At 36.1% G+C, this 23,969-nt stretch overlaps 2 protein-coding genes across 3 annotated transcripts in view; both read left to right on the top strand.

Moving 5' to 3' along the window:
• Positions 1-10,897, top strand: part of LOC121422470 (serine/threonine-protein kinase Nek3-like) — a 30,906-nt gene extending 20,009 nt beyond the window's left edge. The window contains exons 4-8 of one of the 2 annotated variants that reach the window (XM_041617552.1): positions 4,961-5,098; positions 5,820-6,024; positions 6,393-7,226; positions 7,760-8,333; positions 8,669-8,795. In XM_041617552.1, coding sequence (XP_041473486.1) covers positions 4,961-5,098; positions 5,820-6,024; positions 6,393-7,226; positions 7,760-8,333; positions 8,669-8,706 — 1,789 coding nt within the window. In that variant the 3' untranslated portion in view covers positions 8,707-8,795. Of the gene's footprint in view, positions 1-4,960; positions 5,099-5,819; positions 6,025-6,392; positions 7,227-7,759; positions 8,334-8,664 lie in introns of both variants that reach the window. The other variant, XM_041617543.1, reaches the window with a different exon arrangement.
• Positions 10,898-11,311: 414 nt separating this feature from the next.
• Positions 11,312-23,969, top strand: part of LOC121422485 (collagen alpha-1(III) chain-like) — a 42,733-nt gene continuing 30,075 nt past the window's right edge. Inside the window, exon 1 of the mRNA XM_041617572.1 lies at positions 11,312-12,032. The gene's annotated coding sequence lies outside the window, so the exon portion shown is untranslated. The remainder of the gene's footprint in view (positions 12,033-23,969) is intronic.

A 23,969-nucleotide genomic window follows, 5' to 3' on the forward strand; every position in this document is an offset into this window, starting at 1 on the left:
TCCATAAATCATTATCGTTCTTAATTTTGGCCTTTATCTTAGCTCTATATCTTTCTTTCATTAAAGACAAGATCCCATTAATCCTAGGAGAAGATTTTTACGAATACGCTAAGATTTTAATGGCATATGTATACTAACAACTTGTAATAGCAATTTTTCACACTTATTGACAGCGCCATTAATATCACCAAATCCTTTTATCATCCTCCAGTTTTGACAACGAAAGTCATTTCTTAAAGACTCCGACTCAACATTTCTGGATTTTCTATACATTATATGAGAATCCTTTTCATACTTGTTTTTTTTATCTTTCACAAGCCTAAACCTTTTTCTAATAAATAAAAAAAAAAAAACATATTCATTTTGATCATACATTCTAATTATTTACTGTGGAAAACCAAATTGCTCAGAATTGCTCAAATTTGGTAGATATTAGAGAGGAATTATTGTCATATACGTAGACAGTTTATCTTTATCAGTTTAGTATTACCGGGAGTATTATATGAACATGAGTTTCAACAGACAAGTACTACGATTTTATATTACAAAAAAACACATGTTGTATAGTTCTTTAAATGAGACTTTGCCACTGTTGCGTAAGGAGAATAAAATATATCCGAGGATATTATGTTTAAATTTATGTCGAAATTTTATCAATAAAAACAACTCCAGAAATGTTGATGTGCTTTTCTATAACTCAACTGGAAAAATAGTACCTTCTTTTCACTGTTATGTTTTTCTTTCTTTATGAATTGTTGGCCTCCACATTACTAATGTGGGATTTTTATCTGAAACCAGTTGATATTTTTTGTTTGTAAATTCCATTACAGGAGTTCCGAAAAGTAATATGTTGCTATAATGTGTAACATCAATAATATAATTAAAGCACATGATACATCACCAAGATATCTTTTTTGTGTGTGGCTTTTTTTAAAACAATATTCTACAATAGTCACTTTGCATGCCTTATTTCCTGTGAATTTTAGGAGAAATGCTGTTTCGTTCCTACCACAGGGGTATGCTTCAATTTTTATGTTCTCAAGTTAGTGAGTTTGATAACCATGCAGCTTTCTTTGAACTTGCACCCTTTATTTTTTGAATCAATGCTCTAAGTGTTTAGCTCTCAGTCATGTCAGCTGTAATCTGGACATTGTGTGTGTGTATTTGAGTTTTGTCAGACGTGTATCAATCAGATATGATTATTTACGTCTGGGACCGACCTTTAACGTCACCATCCGAAAGACATGACTAGGGCTCGAACCTCTGCATCAATTTGTAACTTCCCCACAGCTTGGATTACAGGCGCACGCCACAACGCCAATTATTGTGTGAAGCTCTAAGCCTATAGTCAAGCCATTATGCAAGCCTCCTTTTGAATACTCGTACAAATCCAAACCGTTTAAATTCATATTATTTACGGACATTATGTAAATAAGTGCTTTTTCGGGTGTTATTTTAATGACATCCATGCCTTTGCTCTAAATGTACAAAGCTGCCTGTATCGACTGTCTGTATACTTTATATGTTTGCCTTTATCACTCACACCTCTTGTTAAACAGTTGTTAATGACCATACATGTGGTTCCGGAAATTATAGAGAGTCAGATTGCAATTTGCAGTTGACTTTCACTATGCAAATCCAAAACTAATAATTGCTCACCAAACAATACGTCATCACGGTCCTGAAGTTTGGAACATTTTGCCTAATAACATCAAACAAGCTACGTCTCTTTTTTTTCCTTTAAGCTTTGTTAAAGATGTTTCTTGTATCAAAGTATTCGTAAAAATCTCACCTACACGTGCAGGCACACGCACTCACTTCACCGGAACCTTTACCCTTTCCCCCTTTTTTTCTTAACATTTCAAATAATTATGTGACATTATTTTTATAGACCCGTGTAGTTTTCTCTACAATGGTTTTCATGTAGTTTCCTTCCACTGGCTGCTATTCTCTCAAGCATTTTGCTTACGATAGTTGGCCACTGCATTTTGTTTTATTTGTTATTGCTTACATATGTATATCCATGTAAATTATTCTTCTATTATATAATTGTCACAATTTGTAATTCTATCATTTATTTTTGTATTTGTTTATATGCATTGTGATTTCTGTGATTCATGTATTGAATTATCAATGAATAAAAATACAAAATATACAGTATTAATTTGGTCAAATATTTTAGTGTTTCCATAAAATGATTTTTTTATTTCGTAATTTCGCAGTTTATATCACCCATGACAATAATGTCACAATAAAAACTACAAGCAAAATCTAAAAATTGTTCATAATGATGAAATACCTCAGTTCTATTATTAGGCGGCCTGTATCAATTAAAGAATAATAACGGTTTAGTGTCTTTAAGTGGATCTGTAAACGTATTGCCTTTAACTGTTGTAATGCTGACAACTACCTTGGTATTTGGGCTCATTATGAGCAAATCACAAGCAATATTTCCATGGTATAATCTAAAAGTTACCATAGTTGTAAATCTGTCTGAAAACGGCCAATGGCGTCCTGCGACATAAAAAAGCGCTCTGTAAATGCTTCCTATATAATCTCCGTTTTTACATCGTGTGATTGCGTGATAACTCTAGCTAGCTCGAGGCGTACCTGGCAAACTTCGTCAGGAGGAGCAAAACTTTCTGACACCCCCCCCCCCCCGGTAATCATCAATTTAGGACGTACTGTCCCGTCAAAAGCGTCATTTGAAAAGATTTAAAAACAACAAGGAGGGTATCCAAAGTTCTCTCAGGTACGCAAGAGACGACACCGCCCCCTTCATTTTCACCGACATGTCAAGAATATTCTTTAACTGGGTACATGTTGCGTGACAATCATTCCATGTAGAAGTAAGTGTCTCAATGGGCGGACGAAGAGGGATTACATCAGATAGCATTTAGTTGACCGATTTTGGTTCCCACTCTGCAATTATAATGGTTGAAGACATTTCCATTGAAACTCCCGAAAACAACCACAATATTTTTAATCATTCAATAGATTTTTTCCTTTTCTTCATGGTTTATTCAAATTAATATAAGGCTATGAAGGTCATCCTGGATCATCAATCAAATTCAAAATAACTCTTTAGGAGATATTGTGAACCATCTCAGTGTGACAAATTAGATTTTCCAACTTCACACTTAAAGACTTACATTTTACCTCACAAAGCCTGCTTGTAAATGTTCAATCCAATTTAAATCGCGCATGCTAATAAATTTACTTCAAAATAATAAACATAAAGAAGAATGGGTAGAGAGGAAGGAGGGGAATGTTTCTTTAAATCTCCAAATCGTTTCCCGTTGATTGTACCTTCTGATTGATAGTCTGAATGACCTTTACGTTAATAAAAGGGTTTCATACCTTCCACCCTTCAAAACGGTAATTAACATCAAGAACACGCGAAATGTAAGGAAAGAACCCCCTTTTTCTTATCTCTGTAGGTCATCTCTGACCATGAAGGAGGATACTACGCACTCTTGATTTTGATGCGCTTGTTCCTCTCACGCATCATCCCGTGATGCGACGTGATATAGCCAAAACGATATCTGGATATGCGCACAATATGGTGTGTGTGGTAGAATTTCTCAAAAGCAAGCGAAGCGCGCGAGCTTATGAAATATCTTGTCAAAAATGAAATTTCGCTTTTAATAAATTTTGATATAATATTTCAAAAGTAACTAATCATATCTTAACGGGGTGACGCCCCGAGCCCCGACCCCTTATCTGCACACCGAATCTGGTTCCGGCGATGGCACTATATTGGTAATAAAAAGTAGGAATGAAATAGTTTGTCCGTACTATTCGGAACTGACTGTTCACACCAATTGTTAAAACCACAGTCATATTTCCCCTACGGCGGCCCTAGGGTGAGTCGAAAATAGCCGTTTTATTCATTTTTATTCTAACCACCTACACTCTTAAAAAAAATTTGGTCAAAAAAATGTATCCGACTCTGGGTAGTTGTCAACCAATACTGTGTAGTTTTCACCCAAAGCACACATTATTGGTTTAAAACTACCCAGAATTTGATAAAGTTTTAACCAATATTGTTGTGAGGACAGTATGTTGCCCAACATTTTTAAGAGTGTAGGTGGTTAGAATTAAAATGAATAAAACGGATATTTTCGACTCGCCCTACGGCCGCCGTAGGGGAAATGTGGCCGTGGTATTAATAATTCTGGGTAGTTTTAAACCAATAATGTGTGCTTTGGGTGAAAACTACACAGTATTGGTTGACAGCGACCCAGAGTTGGATACATTTTTTAACCAATTGTTGTGTGGACAGTATGTTGCCCAACATTTTAAGAGTGTATAATATCTGGTACAAAAAAGGATTAGGATTGAACAGTTCTTATGCATCCGTTCTCGTTTCGAGTAATTTGATACGGATTTGGGCACGGTTTACTGAACCGAATGTGGTATGAACCAGAATGAATTCGCTAGCTTCAATTAGCATTCGGCGTCGGCATGATAGGCCTAATCGAGTCTGAAAAAAGTTACGTACTGCCAATACAAATCTAATTTCAAACCCAACTTATCTCTATGCGTTGAAATTGCACTTTTTGTAGGATATTGATTTTAAACACTTGTATGCATTTTATTGATATTTTTATCATTCTATACCATCATCATCATCATCATCTGGATACGAGGAGAGGTAGATCATGTGATCCTTAGTCTAGACTATCTTTGAATTTATCATTACTTTTTATTGCACATGTGCATGGGTTAAGACGGTTTGGTTATGAGAGGTTTAATCCCTCGGTCTTCCAGTGTTGCTGAGGAAACACTCTCTGACCTCTAAATCTGCTGAAATCAATTATTGATTAACAAAATTAATGTAGGCGTATATTCAAGATACATTGCATAACATGTTATATTTCTAATGCATGTATAGTACTACCATCTTAAATAAATAATGATTTGATTATGTTTTCCTTGACAGTCTATATTTTGTCAGATACAACCAGAAGAGTGATATGTGGGCAGCAGGTTGTATCCTGTATGAATTAGTAACTCTTACTCGCCCATTCGAAGGACATGAGTTATCTACCCTCATCATGCGCATACTAAGAGGCCTGTACACCCCTATTTCAAAGTTGGTATCGTCTTGAATATTTGGTTTTATCTTCTTAGAAAATGCATTAGCGGGTAAAATATGTTTTTAAATGTGAAGGGCCCCTTTTCATTTTGCCTAGTCATCATGGTCACAGCTTATTCAAATCACACCTACAAGGCTTCCCATTTGTTTTTTATCTGCCGAAGAAAGCACCAAATCTGATTGATTTTAAACTGGCAATCGATTTAATGAAAACAAAATTATGTGAAGATTTATTTACGATTATAATAGTGGGAAATGCATGGATGGCAAATTCATGAAATAAGTCATAATTTGCATTTTTATCAAAGTCTTGGATTATATAAAGTATAGTCTGTTTTATACGCTAAGTTACCTTGGTGGAACCTTCGATTATAGAGAGTCAGGCGAATTAAATTTTAACATGATATTCCCAAAGTTGAATGATATATCATTATTTTCCCTATCCTTCTCTATCATTGTTTTCGTTTGTAGTACTTTTTATTTGGATGAAGGGGGTTCAAGTGCCTCAAAGGCGCCAACATCTATGCAACATGTCGTTTCCCACTGTCATTTCAATATGGCCTACAGTATAGACGATAAATCTTCAAAGGCAAATTGAATCATCTAGGAATAGACTATTATTCACTGTATGGTAGAAAATGCAAAAGTCTTAGATTATTAGATAAATCCTTAAATATCCTTTCACATTTATTTTCGCACAACCACGTTCCATTCGAAGGACCTATGGAATCGTTATCGAGGAGCTTGTAGCAGTTCTCCTTTCTGTGAGTCCCGACATGCGACCATCAGCACATGCAATCCTTACTTCTCATAACATACGGCCATATGTCAAGGCTTTCACCGACCAACGAAAACTTATACCGAATTCACCCTCAACATCTCCAAGTACAGGAACTCGTGGTTATGCAAAATCTAGAAAATCTGTAAGTCGAACATGATCATTAGATCATTAAACATTCATATGTGTATTATGGCTTGAGTGGTTTAAAAAAAAGGCTAAAACTGGTAATGCTCATATTCGATTTTGGAATTTTGGGTGTAGGTTGATATAACAAGATTCCCCTTAAATTCATATTGATTTCACTCTTTTTTTTTTGAAAATATATATTTGAGCTTATCGATACTTCGGTTCGTTTCCTTGTATGGAGGCACATATAAATCATTATTTCGAGGTTGGTATAGTTCTAAATAAAGACTGTTCCCTTGGTTTATATTTTCCACTAAGTAGAAAACAAATTTAACACAAGAAAGCAGTGTCTATATCATCCGTTCTCTGTCTCATTTAATAAAGGAAGATCGAGAGAACCTACAGGAAGTGTCTTCGAATTCCCCTTACGCAATACCTCCAAGATCACAAAATGCTTCCAAACGTGTTCGAAGGTTCCACCAAGCTGATCGGTTGTCTGACAAACCATTAGTACAAAGCAGACAGCTTAAACCAAGGACTGATTCCCCATTGGTCATTGACACTTGTAGGGTCACAAAGAAAGCTAAACCAAGAATTGTCCATCATTATTCTGCAAGTGAACCAGTCCACCGCGTCGATCCGCCCGTCCGATCTCGACATCGACCTGAAAGGGCGATGAGTCAAAGGAAACTATCCGGGAAAACGTCCACAGCGACTGCCCCTCGCGAACGCTCCCTTTGTGAGGGTGTTTCTGGATACGGTGCTGATAATCGACAACTTTACAGTCGTTACAGAAAGGGAGAATCCATTTCCCAGACAAAGTCCCACAAGAAAATATCAGATGCCACACCATCTACAATGTCAAGAAAAAGAAGGTCGTGCATTCCTGCAATAGACGCAAGTGCCTTGGAGTCACCTTATCAACCTGAGATGCCATGTGACATTCCATCGAAAAAACGACGCCAATCCCTGCCCGAGAGAGTGAAAGATTCGAAGTTTCTCTCTCGGCTTGTCTCAGGTGAAAGCACAACCTCAAAGCGCCCCCATTCAGAGATGACAGGAAATGATATCCAGACTGTGCCGGGACTCCATCGGGAGAATAAAAGGTCCTGTGGCGGGTTGGTGAAGGCGAAGACATCAAGGCGAAAGAGTGGACCACCATCTACACACCTTCAAGTGAAGTCGACTCAGACACCAGCCTCCACCGAGAATCACATGGTAAATTCTCTGACCCCTTTCAAAATTTTCACGTAGATCGTAGACCTACCTTTATACGGTGATATCTTGCATAACCAGGGCTGATTTGAAAACGATCACACTGTACAAATTCACTTTTTAAATGTTTAATATCATTTTATCACATATGGAAACCATTACCTGATGAGTTTCCGAGATTATGTATTCATTTCCTACCCTTTAATCTTTTCCTTCCTTGGGGTGAGCGCCTTTATTATTTCCAAGTATTTATAAGGAAAAACACGTGGGGGGTAAAAAGGAGTATAAAACGAAAATGCCCATTTAATTAATACCATTGCTATTTGTTTGAAAAAATGAGCAAAAAACGACATCTTCTGGTCTTAGACTTGCATTCTGAATACAATTCGATTTCTCTTCGTGATTACTTAGTATTCCTTGGACAAATAATGACTCAGCCAAGTTGTTTGTATCAAAATATTCCAATGGCAGACAATTTTGTTTTATATTATAAAAAAAACCTTCATCATCCCTTTTTTTTCCATATAACCGACAAGGCTTCCACAACCCCAAGAACAGTACCAACAATGAAGACTTCACATCGACCGAGAAAGGGGTCATCTGCTCCTATTACTTGCCTCTTTCCAAAGACACCTGAAGGCTCTTCACGACCTCGTACACGCATCAAGCACGGTACGTACACGCTCAACCTGCCTCATCTATCCTCGGATGACGTACAAGCGCCCTCTAAATGTGGCCAGTGTGACTGTAGGATTGAAAGGAGGACATCATCCAGATTAAACTATGATGCGGACAATGTTTCCCATCACAAGGTTTGTACCGAAACAGATGATAAAAGAGACGGAGATGAAAAGGATCCTGTCATAAAAAACATCCTATCCGACTCCACCTGTAGCTTTGCCTCACCAAGCTCAACATCAGTTGGGAAATTCAAAAGAAGAAATGCACTTCGAAGACGGTCTCGTGACTGCGTTCAAAGGAACCAGAGATCCAAGTCCCTTCGGCAGAAGAATAATAAAGAAACTCGTCTTGGTGCAAAACCTGACGTAATTCCCCCTAATGAAGATGACGTCTTTCTTGAACCTGCCGAAGAGCAAGAGGTTCATTCAGGTAAAGCATATCTTAGAATGATATTTTAAACCGTCAATTCTCAATAGCATTGACTATTCTCATAAAAAAAATATTTGTATGTTATTGAGTGATTAATGTGATACAGGGGAATTCTACCCCAAAATGATTTTTTTTTATAGATAACTTCTATAAAAAGTTGTCACACTTTTCATGATTATGGAAAGAACACGCACCATTGCCTCTCGTGTTTAACCAGTTAAGCTTTTGCCATGTTTGTCCTATGTAAAGCTGGTATCATAGATTAAAGATAAAACCCCACTTTGCTTATCTTCATTAGATATGAACTGATAAACGTTTGTTTTAACCTAAGGTAGAAGACTGGACCGCACACTTGCCGGTGACATGGTGTTGAAGCAAGACTTGGAGATTGCTGAGTTCCTCCATGCTCTATCTGAGAAGCCGGGTGAGATGACCTCTGACCTTCGCGGGAAACTCGAACTTTTGAAGATATACCTTGAGCGTCGCCTTGGCACGGAAAGGTCATCCGTGGCGTACAACATCTTGTCATCCGCAGGGGGCAAGGAACCTTGCACTGCTTGTGGTAGCTCTGCTGACGGAACCACGGAAGATGTTGTCAGACTTGTTTCTGATGTCCTAGGACCGGGGAAAATGAATTACTTTCCTCTTCTCTTGCAAGCGGTCAATTTGAGCAATCGTTGCCATTGAGCTGGAAAAGGGACCCAGGGCTGTCCCTTCTGGAAAGAAGTCAGTCACACTGTTTGCTAACAATGGAACGCAGTGGGAAACGACCTTCCACTTTGTCCATGCTAACATTTGACTGTGGATTCACATAGTCCACTCCACTATGTGAACACACAGTGAAAACTCGCACTGTGGAGGTGTTCACAGTGTGAATTGTTTAATTACCTTTACATTACTAAATCTGAACGTTGTTACAGTGTGAGTCACATTGTCACAGTCCACTATGTGAATACACTATTAACACACTGCGAAAGCGCTGTGTGATACTATGATTTTCCAGCAGGAATACCACGTAGGGTTAAAGGTCAGCTGAGGGTTAAAGGTCAGCTGAAAGTTAAATTGGAATTTGATTCCTCCTGCCCAACTGTTTTTTATAACATCGAATAAATGTATAAAAGATGCTTACTATATTATATTTTATCGAGTTAAGACAACTTTAAGAGCTTTCAACGCTCGAACCTATAAGCTGACGAATATGATGCATGTATTAGAATATATTGAAATGACTTAGTCACATGTTTGCTACCATAATATATAACCGAAGTATACGTTGTGGCAAATAAAATATGCCGTAAGGTCAAGGAAGAAATTGAACACAGGGTTAATTGCAGCAATAGTCCTGAAGTCTTGTTATTAATGATATTGTTAAGATTTGCTGAACCTTAACTTTGCACCAATATATATTGTGACATCTGCATGCTCATGTTAATCACAGATGATTTCCTCTTCATAGTGGATGTGGGGGCTTTGAAAAGAAACATTCTTCAGTTCACATTTATACTGTATATACATATACGGGAATAACTATCAAAGTTTATGAATGGAAACACAGTGATTCACCTTTCCGGTCTGATGACCCTCAGTCACATGTGTGGGATTAAAGATTGTCTTCAGTTTAAGAATATGATCAGCTTTATCAACGTGTAAACAAACTCCAGCCGTCAGAATACATGTTTATCATGCTAAATATATACCGTGTTTACATTGTGATCGGCTTTTGCATCGGCTCGCGGTTCTGAACAGCGAGCCGATGCAGAATTGGCTTTTTTGTTGCGTGTAAACGCGATTAACTTGCATCGGCTCTCGGTTCAGAATCGGCAATTTTGCACCACCAAAGTAGTAGGTTCAGAACCGTGAGCCGATGCAGAATCGGCTTTTTTTTACTACGTGTAAACAGAAAGCCGATTCTGCATCGGCAATTGGCGCGCATTTCAGTTACTTTACCACTGTGACGTAATTCATAGCGCACAGATCCAGCGTTGTCTTTATTATGATGCATATTGTTGGTGAGGGGATCATTTCAGGTTTTTGCTCCAAAAGCCGATTCTGAACCGCGAGCCTATGTAGCGTAAACGCGGTGCAAGATAAACCTAAAAGCCGATTCTCCATCGGCTCGCGGTTCTGAACCAAAAGCCGATCACATGTAAACACGGTAATAATTGAGCGTCATCAAACTGCAACAATACGCACATGAAATTGACATTATTATTTCGGTTAGTTGTAATTTTATTTCTGTATTTTGTAGGTCTATTCATTTGTTTGGTGTTTTATTCTACAACTGTAGGCCTACAGAAATACCCTTTTTAATCAATACAAAATCTGCCGTGATATATATCAAAGCTGTTTCTTATGTTGCATTAATTGCGTTAACGTTAATTATTTGATGTGTTCTAGGTGGCATTATTGGTTTTAAACTTATTGTATTTCGAATAGTCAAACGTTTTATGTTATAAATTAGTTTATTCATGTTATATGTACGTAGGTCCTTTGGACCATTTTTATCAGAAGTGAAAATTATTTTATCATAAATGAAAACAAACTTATAATAAACAAGAGAAATTAATTCTTCTTTTGTCAGTGTGTGATTATTGTGTGAGCTTTAAAGACTTTAAAATTTAAAGATAATCGAGTGTGTTTTGTGAATGTAATTATTGCGACTAAAAATATATGGAAAGTTCAACAAATTTGACGGAATTTATCACCAAGTATTGTTCAATCTGTGTAAGAATTTTGGTTTATTTTGTTCATGTTTAACTGACTATTTTAGCGAAGGATAATAGCAGTGATTAGGAGCAGATAACGGTAACTGCAAATTCTTGATAAGAAATCAAAGTATAGTAAATTTGCTCGAAGTCTCACTAAATAGAGTATGTTGCCGTTTATGTAAAAACGCCCTCTTGCAAGATATCCAAGAGATCAGCGGCGAAGCACCAACCAACTCATACAAAAAAAAGACCGCGGTAGTTCTTGTTCGTGTGGACCCCATACCAAGTTCCTCATTAGCTTTACGCGGCGATCGTCCGTTGGCTTTCGCACTCCAGCAGTACCGACTTAAAGTGCGTTCATTAGCCGTTGAGTCTGACTTCCAGGTAATGTAATTACTGGTCCCCTTTACAGTTGACGACTTTGGATGCTGGCGGTGACGTTAAAGTCTCGGTCACCGTGAACTCAGCGACCAGATGAAGCTGCCTGCTGCATAAGCATCTAGTACATCATCAAACCCAAGATTAACACATCGAATCAGATGGTCACGTCCAGAAAAAAACCGCCATAATCTTTAGAAGTCTTGTGAAAATAAAGAAAGAAAAGGCATTGTTTCCGGAGAAAGGCTTTTGAGGTTATGAGTCTTCGAAAACTGTCTTCCTTAGATAACATTCTGCGATTTGTTATTCAGCGTGTAATAAGCAACATTCCCATCTCGGATGTAAACATTTTAACCTCGATGTGTGAATAGGTGCCCAACGGTCAGTTGGCATTAGTTTGCCTAAATCTATCCCCGAAGTTGAAACGAAACGATAAACCAGTGAAAGAGAAACTTGCTTCTCCATTTCAGTTATATTTCTTCACCTTCGCCAGAAAGACAGCTTCGATGGTGCTCTTCTGAACCACGAGAATTTGGCGGCGGCGGGATTCAATTAAACTTTCCTGACAGGATACGTTTGGAGAAACTGTAGATGATTTGTTGTTTACGAAACGGTAAGTCGTGATCTGAAATAAATCATCACATTACTTAGAAGCTTGTTTCTATTCATATTTCCATCAGTTTCCGAGAGCATACTATTGACACTTTTCATTTAACTATTTCAAGAGGAGCAGGAGTTGCTCGTGTATTGACTGAAAAGTGTTTGTAAAGGAAATTGTTTTTGTTATGCATGTCAAATGAGGGCAGGTGAACCTCTTTTCACGTTGGTGATGTTTGTAAAGATGGTGTACTGATGATGAATTAATGATATCTCCGTGTCTTGTGTGTAACTCATGGCCCCAAGTGAGCTCGATATAGCTGTGCAGTGACGTTAAACACAGTTAATTAAATCAATCAGGACTGAATGAACAACTGTTTGGTGTTATTTCAATTCAAAATGATGTTCGTCGCATATGAATGATGCATGCGTCTGACACTGTATGAGGTGAACATTATTCTAACATAAGAATATCAAAATCACCCATTCTTCAATATTTTATCTTTTTCATATTAAGAGCAGTAAAAATATTGCTCCCCAAAAAGGTAACATGTATTCAAGATCTATTAGAAACTCGATTCATATTAAACAAGCAAAAGCGAAATAAGCGAGGAGAAATAATCCGTTTTGGTAGTGAAATCAATATTCCTTTGACCTTTGACACTGCCCTCAGACATGTCAATCAGACTTTCCCTTGATAACATATACTTGCTCTGAAAACATATTTAAAAAGTGGGATATATAGGTCCTTAGAATTTATGCATTTACATGTATATAAATTCATGTTATAAATGTCGAGGAAATACTCATTTAATGAGAGAGGGAGAAGATTGCAATAGAATGCAACGTGGGACGTCATTCAAAGGGATAATTAGTAGGGTTTTCTTAAATAATGGTTCGGAGTGAGCATAATAATTTGAGTTTGTTGTAATGTGGATAGACTGTTTTTGGAATTAGAAAAGTCTTTGGAAAAAGTGTTTATGACATTGTCATAATATGAATTAGCAAGGATCCTCAATGGAAGGAGATCCCTAAGCTTAATCTGTATAATGCTCTAGTAAATCTTGATATTTATTTTTCTCTGAAATATAGCTGGCATGAACTTTCCAAATTAATTGTGAGTTTATCAATATGCCAAGAAATTTCACAGCATTTTCTCGTTTATCTCATTATTTATCATTAATTGCATTATCATAGTTAATGGATTTTGTGGAATATAGCGCGTAAGGAGTTTTTGTTTTCATCATTGATCTGTAATTTGTGCATAAAAAACATTCTTACAATTTCAACTCATTCTCTGAATTATTTGTTATCAATTAAGTACTATTTCCAGACAGGAAGAAACTCGAGTCATCAGCAAACTGTATCACTGATGTATCTGACCTAACAATTTGAAGGTCGTTGATATATATTTGAAATAACACTGACCCTAGTAATGAACCTTGAAGAATTCTGGTAATGATAGTCTTTGGTGAATGTTTACTAATTCCATTTGCAACCTATTGTCTTTGGTTTGATAAATAACGTTTAAACCAGTTAAGAACTAATCCTTTGATACCATAAAATATAATGGTCCATGCAATCGAAGGCCCTCGAAACGTCAAACAATATATTTTGGCTTTTGGCTTTTCTGTTTAGTATTTCATTGATTACCGGTGTGTTGGCAAAGATGGGAGTTGCTGCCACCCTGTTTGGCGTCCAACGATTAAAGGGATAGAGCCTCGTCGATCTGGCGCTGCACGGCAGCTGCCGGGCCCACGATCAATTGGGCAAAGCAAATTTTCGGAGCATTTCATTTCATGTTTATTTCGAACAATGAAATATTTTTATTCATTTTTTTTCATTTTAATTAATTTTCAAATGTTGAAATTTTTCATTGAAGTATTTATGCTTTGTATATCTTATTTCATCGATATCTTTATTCCTGTAGAGTATGCTTCATAATTCATATGATTCCAAACGGAAGGATTTATAACATATTCTTTAATCAATTAATTCTTCTTGTTGCACATTTTCAATAATTTCGGGAGCCAACGTTTAATTTTATAGGGAAACTATCATCATGAAGTTTTGATGATATATGCAAAACAGTTCAAATTGCTTATTTGCATCTCTTATGTTTTCTAAAAATGACCAGTTAGTATCTTGTAGTTTGTCACAGAAGTTAAATTTGCATCAGTATACTTTCGGCTTTCGTGTCATTGTTAACAACCGAAGCTATTATTAGAATATATTATTTCCATGTAAAGTAATGAATGGAGATAGGTGATCACTGATATTTACAATGAGTATACCCGACTTAATACTAGTATCCTTTTCTGGGATATTATATATAATATAGACTAATGCGGTCGTTGTTGTTAGAGTAATTCTTGTTAGCTATACTCTTTGTGGATAAAAGGAAAAAGTAGCCAAAGTATCAACAAAATAATTAACAGAAGAATATATTTTGAAGCGAAGAATATTCATATTAAAGTCACCCAAAAGTGTGGACTGTTCATTTTCCTTTGAGATACTGTTTAAAAGTTACTGATAAAAAGTATTTTTGCTTGTCTTTGAAAATATATTTGACATGAAATGTGTATTCCATCCCCTCCAAAAACAATCTAATGGTCCTGAAATTAATAATTTCAATGCTCTAGTCGACATCATATTGATGTACAGCGTGTTTCCTTTAGAACTGTGACCATGAAGGATCGTAAATTTTCAAGAGACTTTAAATTGATTCAAGGCATTAAATGCCAATTTTTCCAGATCATTCTTAACGGAAAATCTAAAGTAGAGCGAGGTCACAATTTGTAATTTCATCACAAAAAAATAACACACACTTTTTTTTACATACCGATATGTATGCTCTGTTAGATCATATATAGATTCTGCTCTACTTTGGATTCCTCAATCTGAGATTTCCTTCTAAATTGACTCACCAGCCAGTTTCTGCTTTGAGATATTTAATATCAATATTCACAAGGGTGATTGTCCATTTTCGCTCATACCCCGTAGCGCCTATCAGCAGTCAGTTAATCAAACTTTACCGACTCTTTCGTAAGATAAAGTAAAAACAAGGATGAAAAACGTTTAGTTGTGTGAGTCTTTTCTTTCTAATTATTCATTCTGACATGTTCGAGCTAAGCAGATATTAAAAACATTTTGAAAGGTAACGCTCTTACAAGAACAATATCGTACAACACAATCGCTAGTTTCTTGCAGATTTAAGGCAATAGTAGTTTTACAAGTGGTATAAAACTAAATCTTGGCGTCGTTCTATGAAGCTTGTCAGTACTGACGATTTGTGTTTAGCTGAAAATTGGTTACTACGGTAACAGAGACCGGTATTTCTCAGTCAATTAAAAAAAAGGATTTCACTGAAATTGTCAAAGCTTATATACAAGTTAGTCAGCACCAATAACTTTCATGATACGGTACCCAGAATTGTATTGGAAATGAGGTTGGTTTTGCGATAGAGATGAAAATTGTGCAGTATAATCAGCCATGGTACAGAGTGCTCGAGGAGCATGCCCCAAAGTTGCAAAGATGATCTCCGTGGTCATAATATGTCTCAGTTTTGTCTCAGGCTAAAAGTTTTGATAGTTCCATTAGTCAGGAGCAAGGCTCTGCGTGTCGCCGGTACGCCCATTCATATCGAATGGCGTTATGACCTCAATTTTACTCTCTTGTCTGTCAAGCTCGATGAAGTCCAAGATATGTCTCTTCAAATACTTGACATTTATCCACGTCATATAGCGAGTAAGGTCCATATCGCCGTGCTATGACGTATAACTTGCCTTGTTACTAGTTTGTCATGTATAGCATGTTTGTCCAAGATTCACACGCACACTTTTAGCATGTTCAGTATGGATCCAAGCACAATAATAATAATAAAATGGAATGAAATAAAATGAGCATCTATGCACATTATTAAGGGAAACGTACTACACCTATCCAGACATTTTACATCAAATTATTGGATGAATTTTATTCCAAATATTCAATGAGGTGTAAATTTATAAAGAAAACGTTTTTTTTCCATTTATTTCATATAGAGATAAAAAAAAAAACATGCTATCAGCTAACAAGCTGTTTTTCAGCATGACCGTATGCTTAGAAGCTTTATCTCTTTACAACACATTTTGCTTGTCAGTTTATTTGCGAGTTGGTCATTGAAGCACTGAATAGCCATGTCTCTGCTAGAATTAATTTTCTTGTCACCAAAATTAGTATTGGAATGAATACATCGAACAGATTGGTATTTAAACGCACTCTTCGGAAGCTTCATTCAGTACTCCAAAGCGTGTGCGTCGGGGTGTGCGTGCGTGTGTGTGTGTAAAGGTGTGCATGCAGTGGCTTTTGTGCTTTTGCCATTCAGATGGATTCATTTCTCATTAATTTAGTCATATTCAGTTTCTTCCCTTTAATATAATTTAATATGAATCCACTTGCATTAATCTGTTTACGAAACTGTATTTAACCCCTTTCGTTGTTCTTTATTGTCAGGAATTAGAAATTTTCAAATTCAGTTCGTACAATTTCCATTTAAAAATATGAACTGTCATTTCATATTAATATATTTACAGAACTGAGAACAGAATGTATAAGTCTTCAAGCAGATGATTATTTTGGTTCGAAGACAAACGACAGGTGTTCTTCATTAATATTATTCCATTTTCCGATAATAAACATAAATCTGCATATGATTACTTTACCACATGCCACCTTTAGATGGAATGCTGGTTGTATTATTGATCTATATTAATTTAAAGCGTTATCAGCACCTGCTGATATCGACTTCTAGATTGCCCAAGCATTATTTCAAAATGCGTTTTGGTAATGAACTCCTAGATAGGGGATATTTTGTGAATATTCCACAATAGTATAATAAGGGACTGCGGGCAGGGTATCGTTTTCACAAATATTTCTTATGAGAAGTTTCATCGTGGGCAGCTTTTTAATGGCAATTCATTATAATATGTTTTTGCTTCCATTTTTCATCTTTATATAGTTATACGTTTATGGACTTAACCATCGTAAATGTATCTAAGTAAATGTGGAGATACGACAGCTGAGTGTAAATTGTAGTTGAAATAGTATTGTATGCAAATATACTCAGTAAATTAGATTGATTCCGAGATACCATCATCAACGCTGGTAATTACTGCCATCGCTCAGAACGCTAATTGGGTCTGTACCAAATTTAAAATCCTGACTAATCATCGATATGATCTAGAAAGCTGCCTTCATTGATGATACCAACATCTAATTCCGTTATCATCAGCATTACCTTCATCCCCATCACAGCTATCGTTGTCATCATAACCACCTCCATCATCATGACAACAAGTATCATGATCGGGAACATCATCATCATCATCTGCATCATCATTATGATATCTATCATACTCTACCACCATCAATACCCATCTTTATTCATGTTATCTGTGTATCTATTAACATCACAATCATGATCTTGATCATCATGATCGTGATGATGATATTGGATGTTTTATAATGATCATGGTCATCATCGTCTTCCCTTAATACACCAGTATACTCTCACGACTGTCTCGGTCATCGTTTTTGTTACCAACAGACCATCTTCATCATGGTTACTTTGTTACCAACTATCAGACAAACATATTTATTAGCTAGTAATGTCATCACGACCAACATAATATCACTTGATACCAACATCATCATCACCATCGTCATCATCATCATTGGTATCAACATCATAAATCGTCGTCACCATCTTTGTCGTTATCATCGCCATCATCATCACCATCATCATCTTCATCATCAACCTCATCATCAACCTCATCATCATCATTTGCATCACCATCATCATCACTACCACCATCTGACCGTCATCATCACCATTATTACAAGACTCATTAGAATGGGATGCCTTTGGATCCGACCTGTCAACATCACCGAGGGCTTACCGAGTGAGATGGAGGTCATCCAGAGGTCGATGGACTCCTCAATACCAAAAATAAGAGCGTCCTAGATCACGAATCATCTCCTGTACCTTAATGTATTCTTAATAGATTAATGGAATATACCATGCACAATATGTTTTTGCAAATGTATGTAAGAAAGAAATCTCCGAGCAGATAAGAATTATCGTGTTCACATAACAGATAAGCAGAAAACCCGCTTTATGAAATGATAATAATTATACAGGCATAAAAGAATTTCTGTTTATATCATGATATATTATTGTATATGCATGTATAATTATTATTATTATACACCAAACTTATAATTTGGGTGTTTTCCGTTGCGAATTCTGCATTTTAGGTGTACGTTTGGTGAATCACAACTTCGATGCAATTACAGAAAATTCCTCTTAAAAACGGACATTTGAAAACGAATAGAAATTTTATAATCGGGCCATCAAAACAAAAAATTTTTGTAGAGATCCTGTACAGGGAATGAAGAACGCGATACTATTCAAATGTATTCCCCTCTCCACTTGCTTATACTGTCAAGAGCTTATTCAATCTTTCCCAAATACTATAACTATTCATTCTTTTTATATAAATTACAATTATGTTACATTGTAGTCTTGAATCTTTACCGGCTGGATAGAGTCTTTTTGATCATCTTTCTCACGTTAGAAGACTTTATAGAGCTGTAAATACGAAGGGTTGGGCAAAATAAATAGGATTATATGTGGTTGAGTGATGAGTGTGAACTGTTAAAGACCACTTTAATCGGTTCTTTTCATTCACAAATCCTCTTGATGTAAAAACAGGAAAACATACATCTTGAAATTTTAAAGACATAATGTTACGAGAAAAAAATTTCTTTGGTGCCATCATGTTCATGAGTATGGTGGCTCTTTTTGTGGCATGTCCGAACATACGATCCATCTTTAATGGCGGTTTTCAAGGTACACATTTAAAATGTTGGGAAACATACTGTCCACTTTGTTGGGTAATGAGTGCTGGTAAAAATGTATTTTTATATTATCCAATAAAAATTGAGGAAATTTATTGCCCAATTATTAGTTTTTATTACCCAATTCATGCAGATTTGTGTGGAAAGCATCATTGCCCAGGGTTGGTAAAAAATTTGGCATTTTTTGCCCAACTATTTTGAGAGTGTGTGCTCAACTTGTAATTTCTGGTTTGATTTCTTTTGGCTTGTTTTCGCTTGTCAGCATGTAACTTGCTGTTTTTCTCTATACTCAAAATTGGCTTACTTTTGTAACGTCAGAAACAAAATTGTAGATTTGCTTTTCATCTTTGTTGTTCCCTAATTATTCTATAACATTTTGGGAAAATCAATATTCAAGCAATCGAAAATCATATATACTACCTTTAAAGTTCTGCCGTCCCCTCCCGCCTTTTTGTTCGAGCTGAGAGTGGCATGGAAAGTGTACTAACCGATACGCCTCGGGTAAAAACGACACTTTTATTGATTCGAGAATCTAATAATGTTTCAATAGTTTGCACAGTAGACTGAATCTTATAAAACCTGACCGTGTAAATAGAGCACAGTACTTACCTCTACTCACGAAATTAATCACTTATACATTTGTATTATTTGCTGAGAAACCTTTTTTTTACTTTTAGCTGCGAAGTCAGCATGTAAACTCGTATTTTACATTTGTCAGTCTACCATTTGCTATAAATATATTCTATCAATTATTTTTATACTCTTGCGTGTCTTAGAGGACCCTTGTTTTTGTCTGAGCATGTGCCTACTATAGAGATACCGACCATCGTCTGATCATATTCGTACGATAGTACTTTCAAACATTTCAATCATTTTGTGAGTTATGGTTATCTCCGGGCATTTTAACATCACCCATATCCCTAAACAGGGGACGTCGATCACCCCCCCCCCCCCCCCATAATCATATGATTTTCAAGTACTGAAATTTGTAGTAAAGAGAAAGAAAGAAGATTGAGAGTCTGGGTCGTTAACCCTATATCAACCACAATGATTCAATTTAGAAAAAGGTGAATTTTAGGTTCCCCCCATCAATATACCCCGGGCCACTCCTATCCTCAAATTGAAAACCAGATTTAATATGATTGTTAAAAATGTAGAGTTGAGGGTATGAAACGTTTTCACGAGGTACATCCAAATTTGCTCCATGCTTTGTTTTTATCCATCTTCAGTACACATGGTATAGGTGTATAGACCATAATCTTTCATGACACGTAGGGATCGACGGGGCGTGGTATAACTGTAAATACTCTCGTAAACCTTTTCAAACATCCCTGTTCGGATTCACTTTAAAAAGCCTGTTCAATCGATGCTTGTTTTGATCTGGTCTTACAGACCGTTAAAAGAGATTTGCTCGGGATCTAATGGGTCACAAGTGAGTTCGATCGGAACAGAGGATTAGCAAATAAATAGCATGGACTGTATTCTGATCAGCAAGCTTGAACTGCGGGCAAGAAAATAATACAAATTTACACAGACATCACGAGGGTTGTACTTTTTCTTTTGATGAAGCCATATACAGATACCATTATATTTCCATTTTCAATATACAGTGCGTCCCAGAATAAACGAAACCGATATTTAGCGATCATTAATCATAACTTAATCATAAATAGAATAGACAAATGACCTACCAATTTAAAGCTTAGAATCTCCTCTTTCATCTGATATTACTTAGGTTATTTCTTATTCACGCATGAGTGAGCAAAAACAATTTGAAGAAAGGATACCAAAAACTCATTTGGCGGGGGTATCTGGGTTTCAAAAAGAAAATCACATTTCTGAAAAGTTCAATATCCGCTCTTTAATTTGGTACCTAAATTACAGAAAATGGTCAAGAATTAAAAAAGTTCTGGTCATTTGAAATAAGGCTTGTATTTCCATAATTTCATGAGATAAACGTGTTTTCACCGGTTTCCCACAGAAGCTTTCGCATGGTGAACAAAAGATATAATGCATGGCTGATCGTCAACAAAACAGAGTGTCGAGTGAGTTTGAAAGCCAGCCTGGAGAACCTCTTCATTTTATGAAATTATTGAAATTCAAGCCTTATTTCAAATGACCAGAACTTTGTTATTTCATGACCATTTTCTGTAATTTAGGTATCAAATTAAAGAGGAGATATTGAACTTATCAAAAATGTGGTTTTCTTTTTGAAACCCAGATACCCCCCGAAAAATGAATTTTCGATATCCTTTCTTCAAATTGTATTTGCTCACTCATGCGTGAATGAAAAATAATCTAAGTAATATCAGATGAAAGAGAAGATTCTAAGCTTTAAATTGGTAGGTCATTTGTCTATTTTAAGTATGATTAAGTAATGATAAATGATCGCTAAATCTCGGTTTCGTTTTTTCTGGGACGCACTGTATATGTGATTCTCCCTAGTTCATAAAACGCAATGCATGCTTAAGTAGTGCGATGACTGCATCCATCATCAATTGTTGTAAACAATAACAATATTTGCCAAACAACAACATTGGGATAGAAAAAGGACATCATGATAAACCTGACGATTCCTTCTGAGGTATAAACATGACAATACAAACGCAATATCTCTATGCTATACACATATTGTTTTCCTGGCATACTCTGCATTCTAAAAAAAAACGTTTTGAAAATTGAGAGATGAGACAAATGGATGCATTCATGTTTCTTGACTGAAACATTGAATTTGTATCTCTATGCATTGATGAAATTATGTTTCAAATTATGTAAAATGTATGTTTTACCATGGAGATTGCAACAAAGAATATCTTCATGTTTTATCTGTTAATTTTGAGGCAACGTTAAGCAACTTCTACACAGCCATGGGTATAAATTTATAAGCAAACGTGCATGCTCACTTTTCAACCAATATCATAAATATTATGTAAACTAGTTCGGTTCTAGGACTACACGGTGTACAAGTCCATGAATCTAAATATTGCTTAACTTTCCCTGCCATTTCTCCGAGATTCAATTTATCAATTTATCATACTCTTCGTGCCTTACCTTTAAAAAAGCAGTTACTTGCTAATCACAGGGAATCACCTACGTGAGATGGAAGTATCGAGAGGATATTTTAAGTCTGTTTTCTTTCGAGATCCCTCGAGGAATTCTATTATGAATCGTTGATAGAAAGCAAATTGCTTTCTTGACCCACTCTGAGAAATAAAGTTCATTGCCTTTCAAACTGCTATCAACAGTATACACCACAAGTGGAATTAGAGATTTCCTTCTTTTCACCTTGTGAAAACGGGTGGAATACAAACTGTACATAATATTGACGTTCATAACGTCTTGTTTCAGGCATCCTTGACCTTGAAATTCTTCTCATTTAATTTTTATGTAATCTTTGGGTAGTTTTATAAGTAATTCATTCACATAATAATTATCTGAACGTGTATTTCATAACATTCATAATGCAGCCGTACTTTACCAGTTGCGACGCCAAATCACTTAAAATCACTGATTGTTATACCATAGAGCTGTGTTTTATAGCTCCATTTTATACGTTGTTATGCTTTTTCTACCAAAACGAGCAAACAGAACAAGCGCAAATTTTGAACAGAATAATGCCGAAAGTCTTCTTTTTCTTTTTTCTCTTCCACATACGCTATTCGCATTTATCTTAGGTTATACATATAACTGTCTTTAAAAAACAGTTACACTCAAATCCAGCGTGTCCTCTCTTATTCTTTAGAGTGAGCGGGCCTCTTAAACCATTGATTTCTACTCCTCTTTAAATAGAATTGATCCTGTCGTTGTTCCTTTTAAAGACTCGGCCTCTTTTCACTTCTCGGATGTTATTCTTTGTGTAGAGTTACACTTGAGGCTGGAATTATTATTTAATTGAAAAAAGGAGAGGGGTCGAGATGTCAAAGAGTCTTGGGAGAAGGAGTTGTAGGATAGAAATTGTTGTGAAGATTAACAAACTGCAAGGGAGGTGTGTGAATAAACTGGACAAAGAGTGAAAGATACACAAAGGCCTATATAACAGAATGGAATGGATATGTAGGGCGTACAAGAGCGTAATGATGTTTCCCTTAGCATTTTTTTATGCAATAGTCATCACATATTAATGAGTTCTATGATATGATTAAGAATCATTGTATTATTTTCAGCAGGTGGTGAGATTCATCTAAAGTTGTACCACGAGTTTGTATATGAAAATCCTATATACTATGTTGGCTTACTACTGAAGGAAATTCATTTTCATTGAACGATATCAGCAAATATGTGCCTTTTCTTGAAAATTCGTCCTCCCGAAAAGCTGATATGAAAAAAAATATTGCCACATGTCAATATTGATATCCCCACAAATTGAACAGAATCCCAAACCGATCATGGAAATTTAATTCCATCTCGGGCATAGCCAAGGATGTAGCTTGTTTCATTTCGCTCACATACCATCACTGTCATTCACTTTTCTATTCGGAATTGGTATAACCTTGCCTCGGTGTAATGTGATTAGACACCGGTAATTTTTTTCCTCGAGATCGTGTTGAATTATTCATAGAATATATATGAATATAATTGATCTGATGAAAAAAAGGGGAGGATAAGGGTCTGCGCTATAGGGGTATATATTGGATGGATATTGCAATCATAAAGAAACAGGATACAGGTATATCAAATATGATTACCATGTCGAGTGCTCCAACAAGGTTGGTGCTTGCCTTCCGAAGAGATGTAAAGAAAGCTCGTATTCCACTATGCATTCGGTATGGTCACGGAGGCTAGTACTTTCTGATGTTAATGGTCAGAGGAGAGATGAATTCATTTGTTAAACTCTTAAGTGACGGTCACCTCTTTACATTACAAATCAAATGAAATCCGATAGTCTTGTGAGTTATGAAATTTATTTGTAAACTCTTCTTCTCAATATTTAGACTAGATACTCAAGTATACAGTCATACTGAATTAATATTTCCACGTAAGATAGAATGCATGATAATTATAAAGGAGACTATACATATTTTTCTCGCCTAATAGTTGTGCATCAGTGCATGGC

Source organism: Lytechinus variegatus, chromosome 1 (assembly GCF_018143015.1).
Source record: "Lytechinus variegatus isolate NC3 chromosome 1, Lvar_3.0, whole genome shotgun sequence".
In the NCBI taxonomy this organism is placed as follows: Eukaryota; Metazoa; Echinodermata; class Echinoidea; order Temnopleuroida; family Toxopneustidae; genus Lytechinus; species Lytechinus variegatus.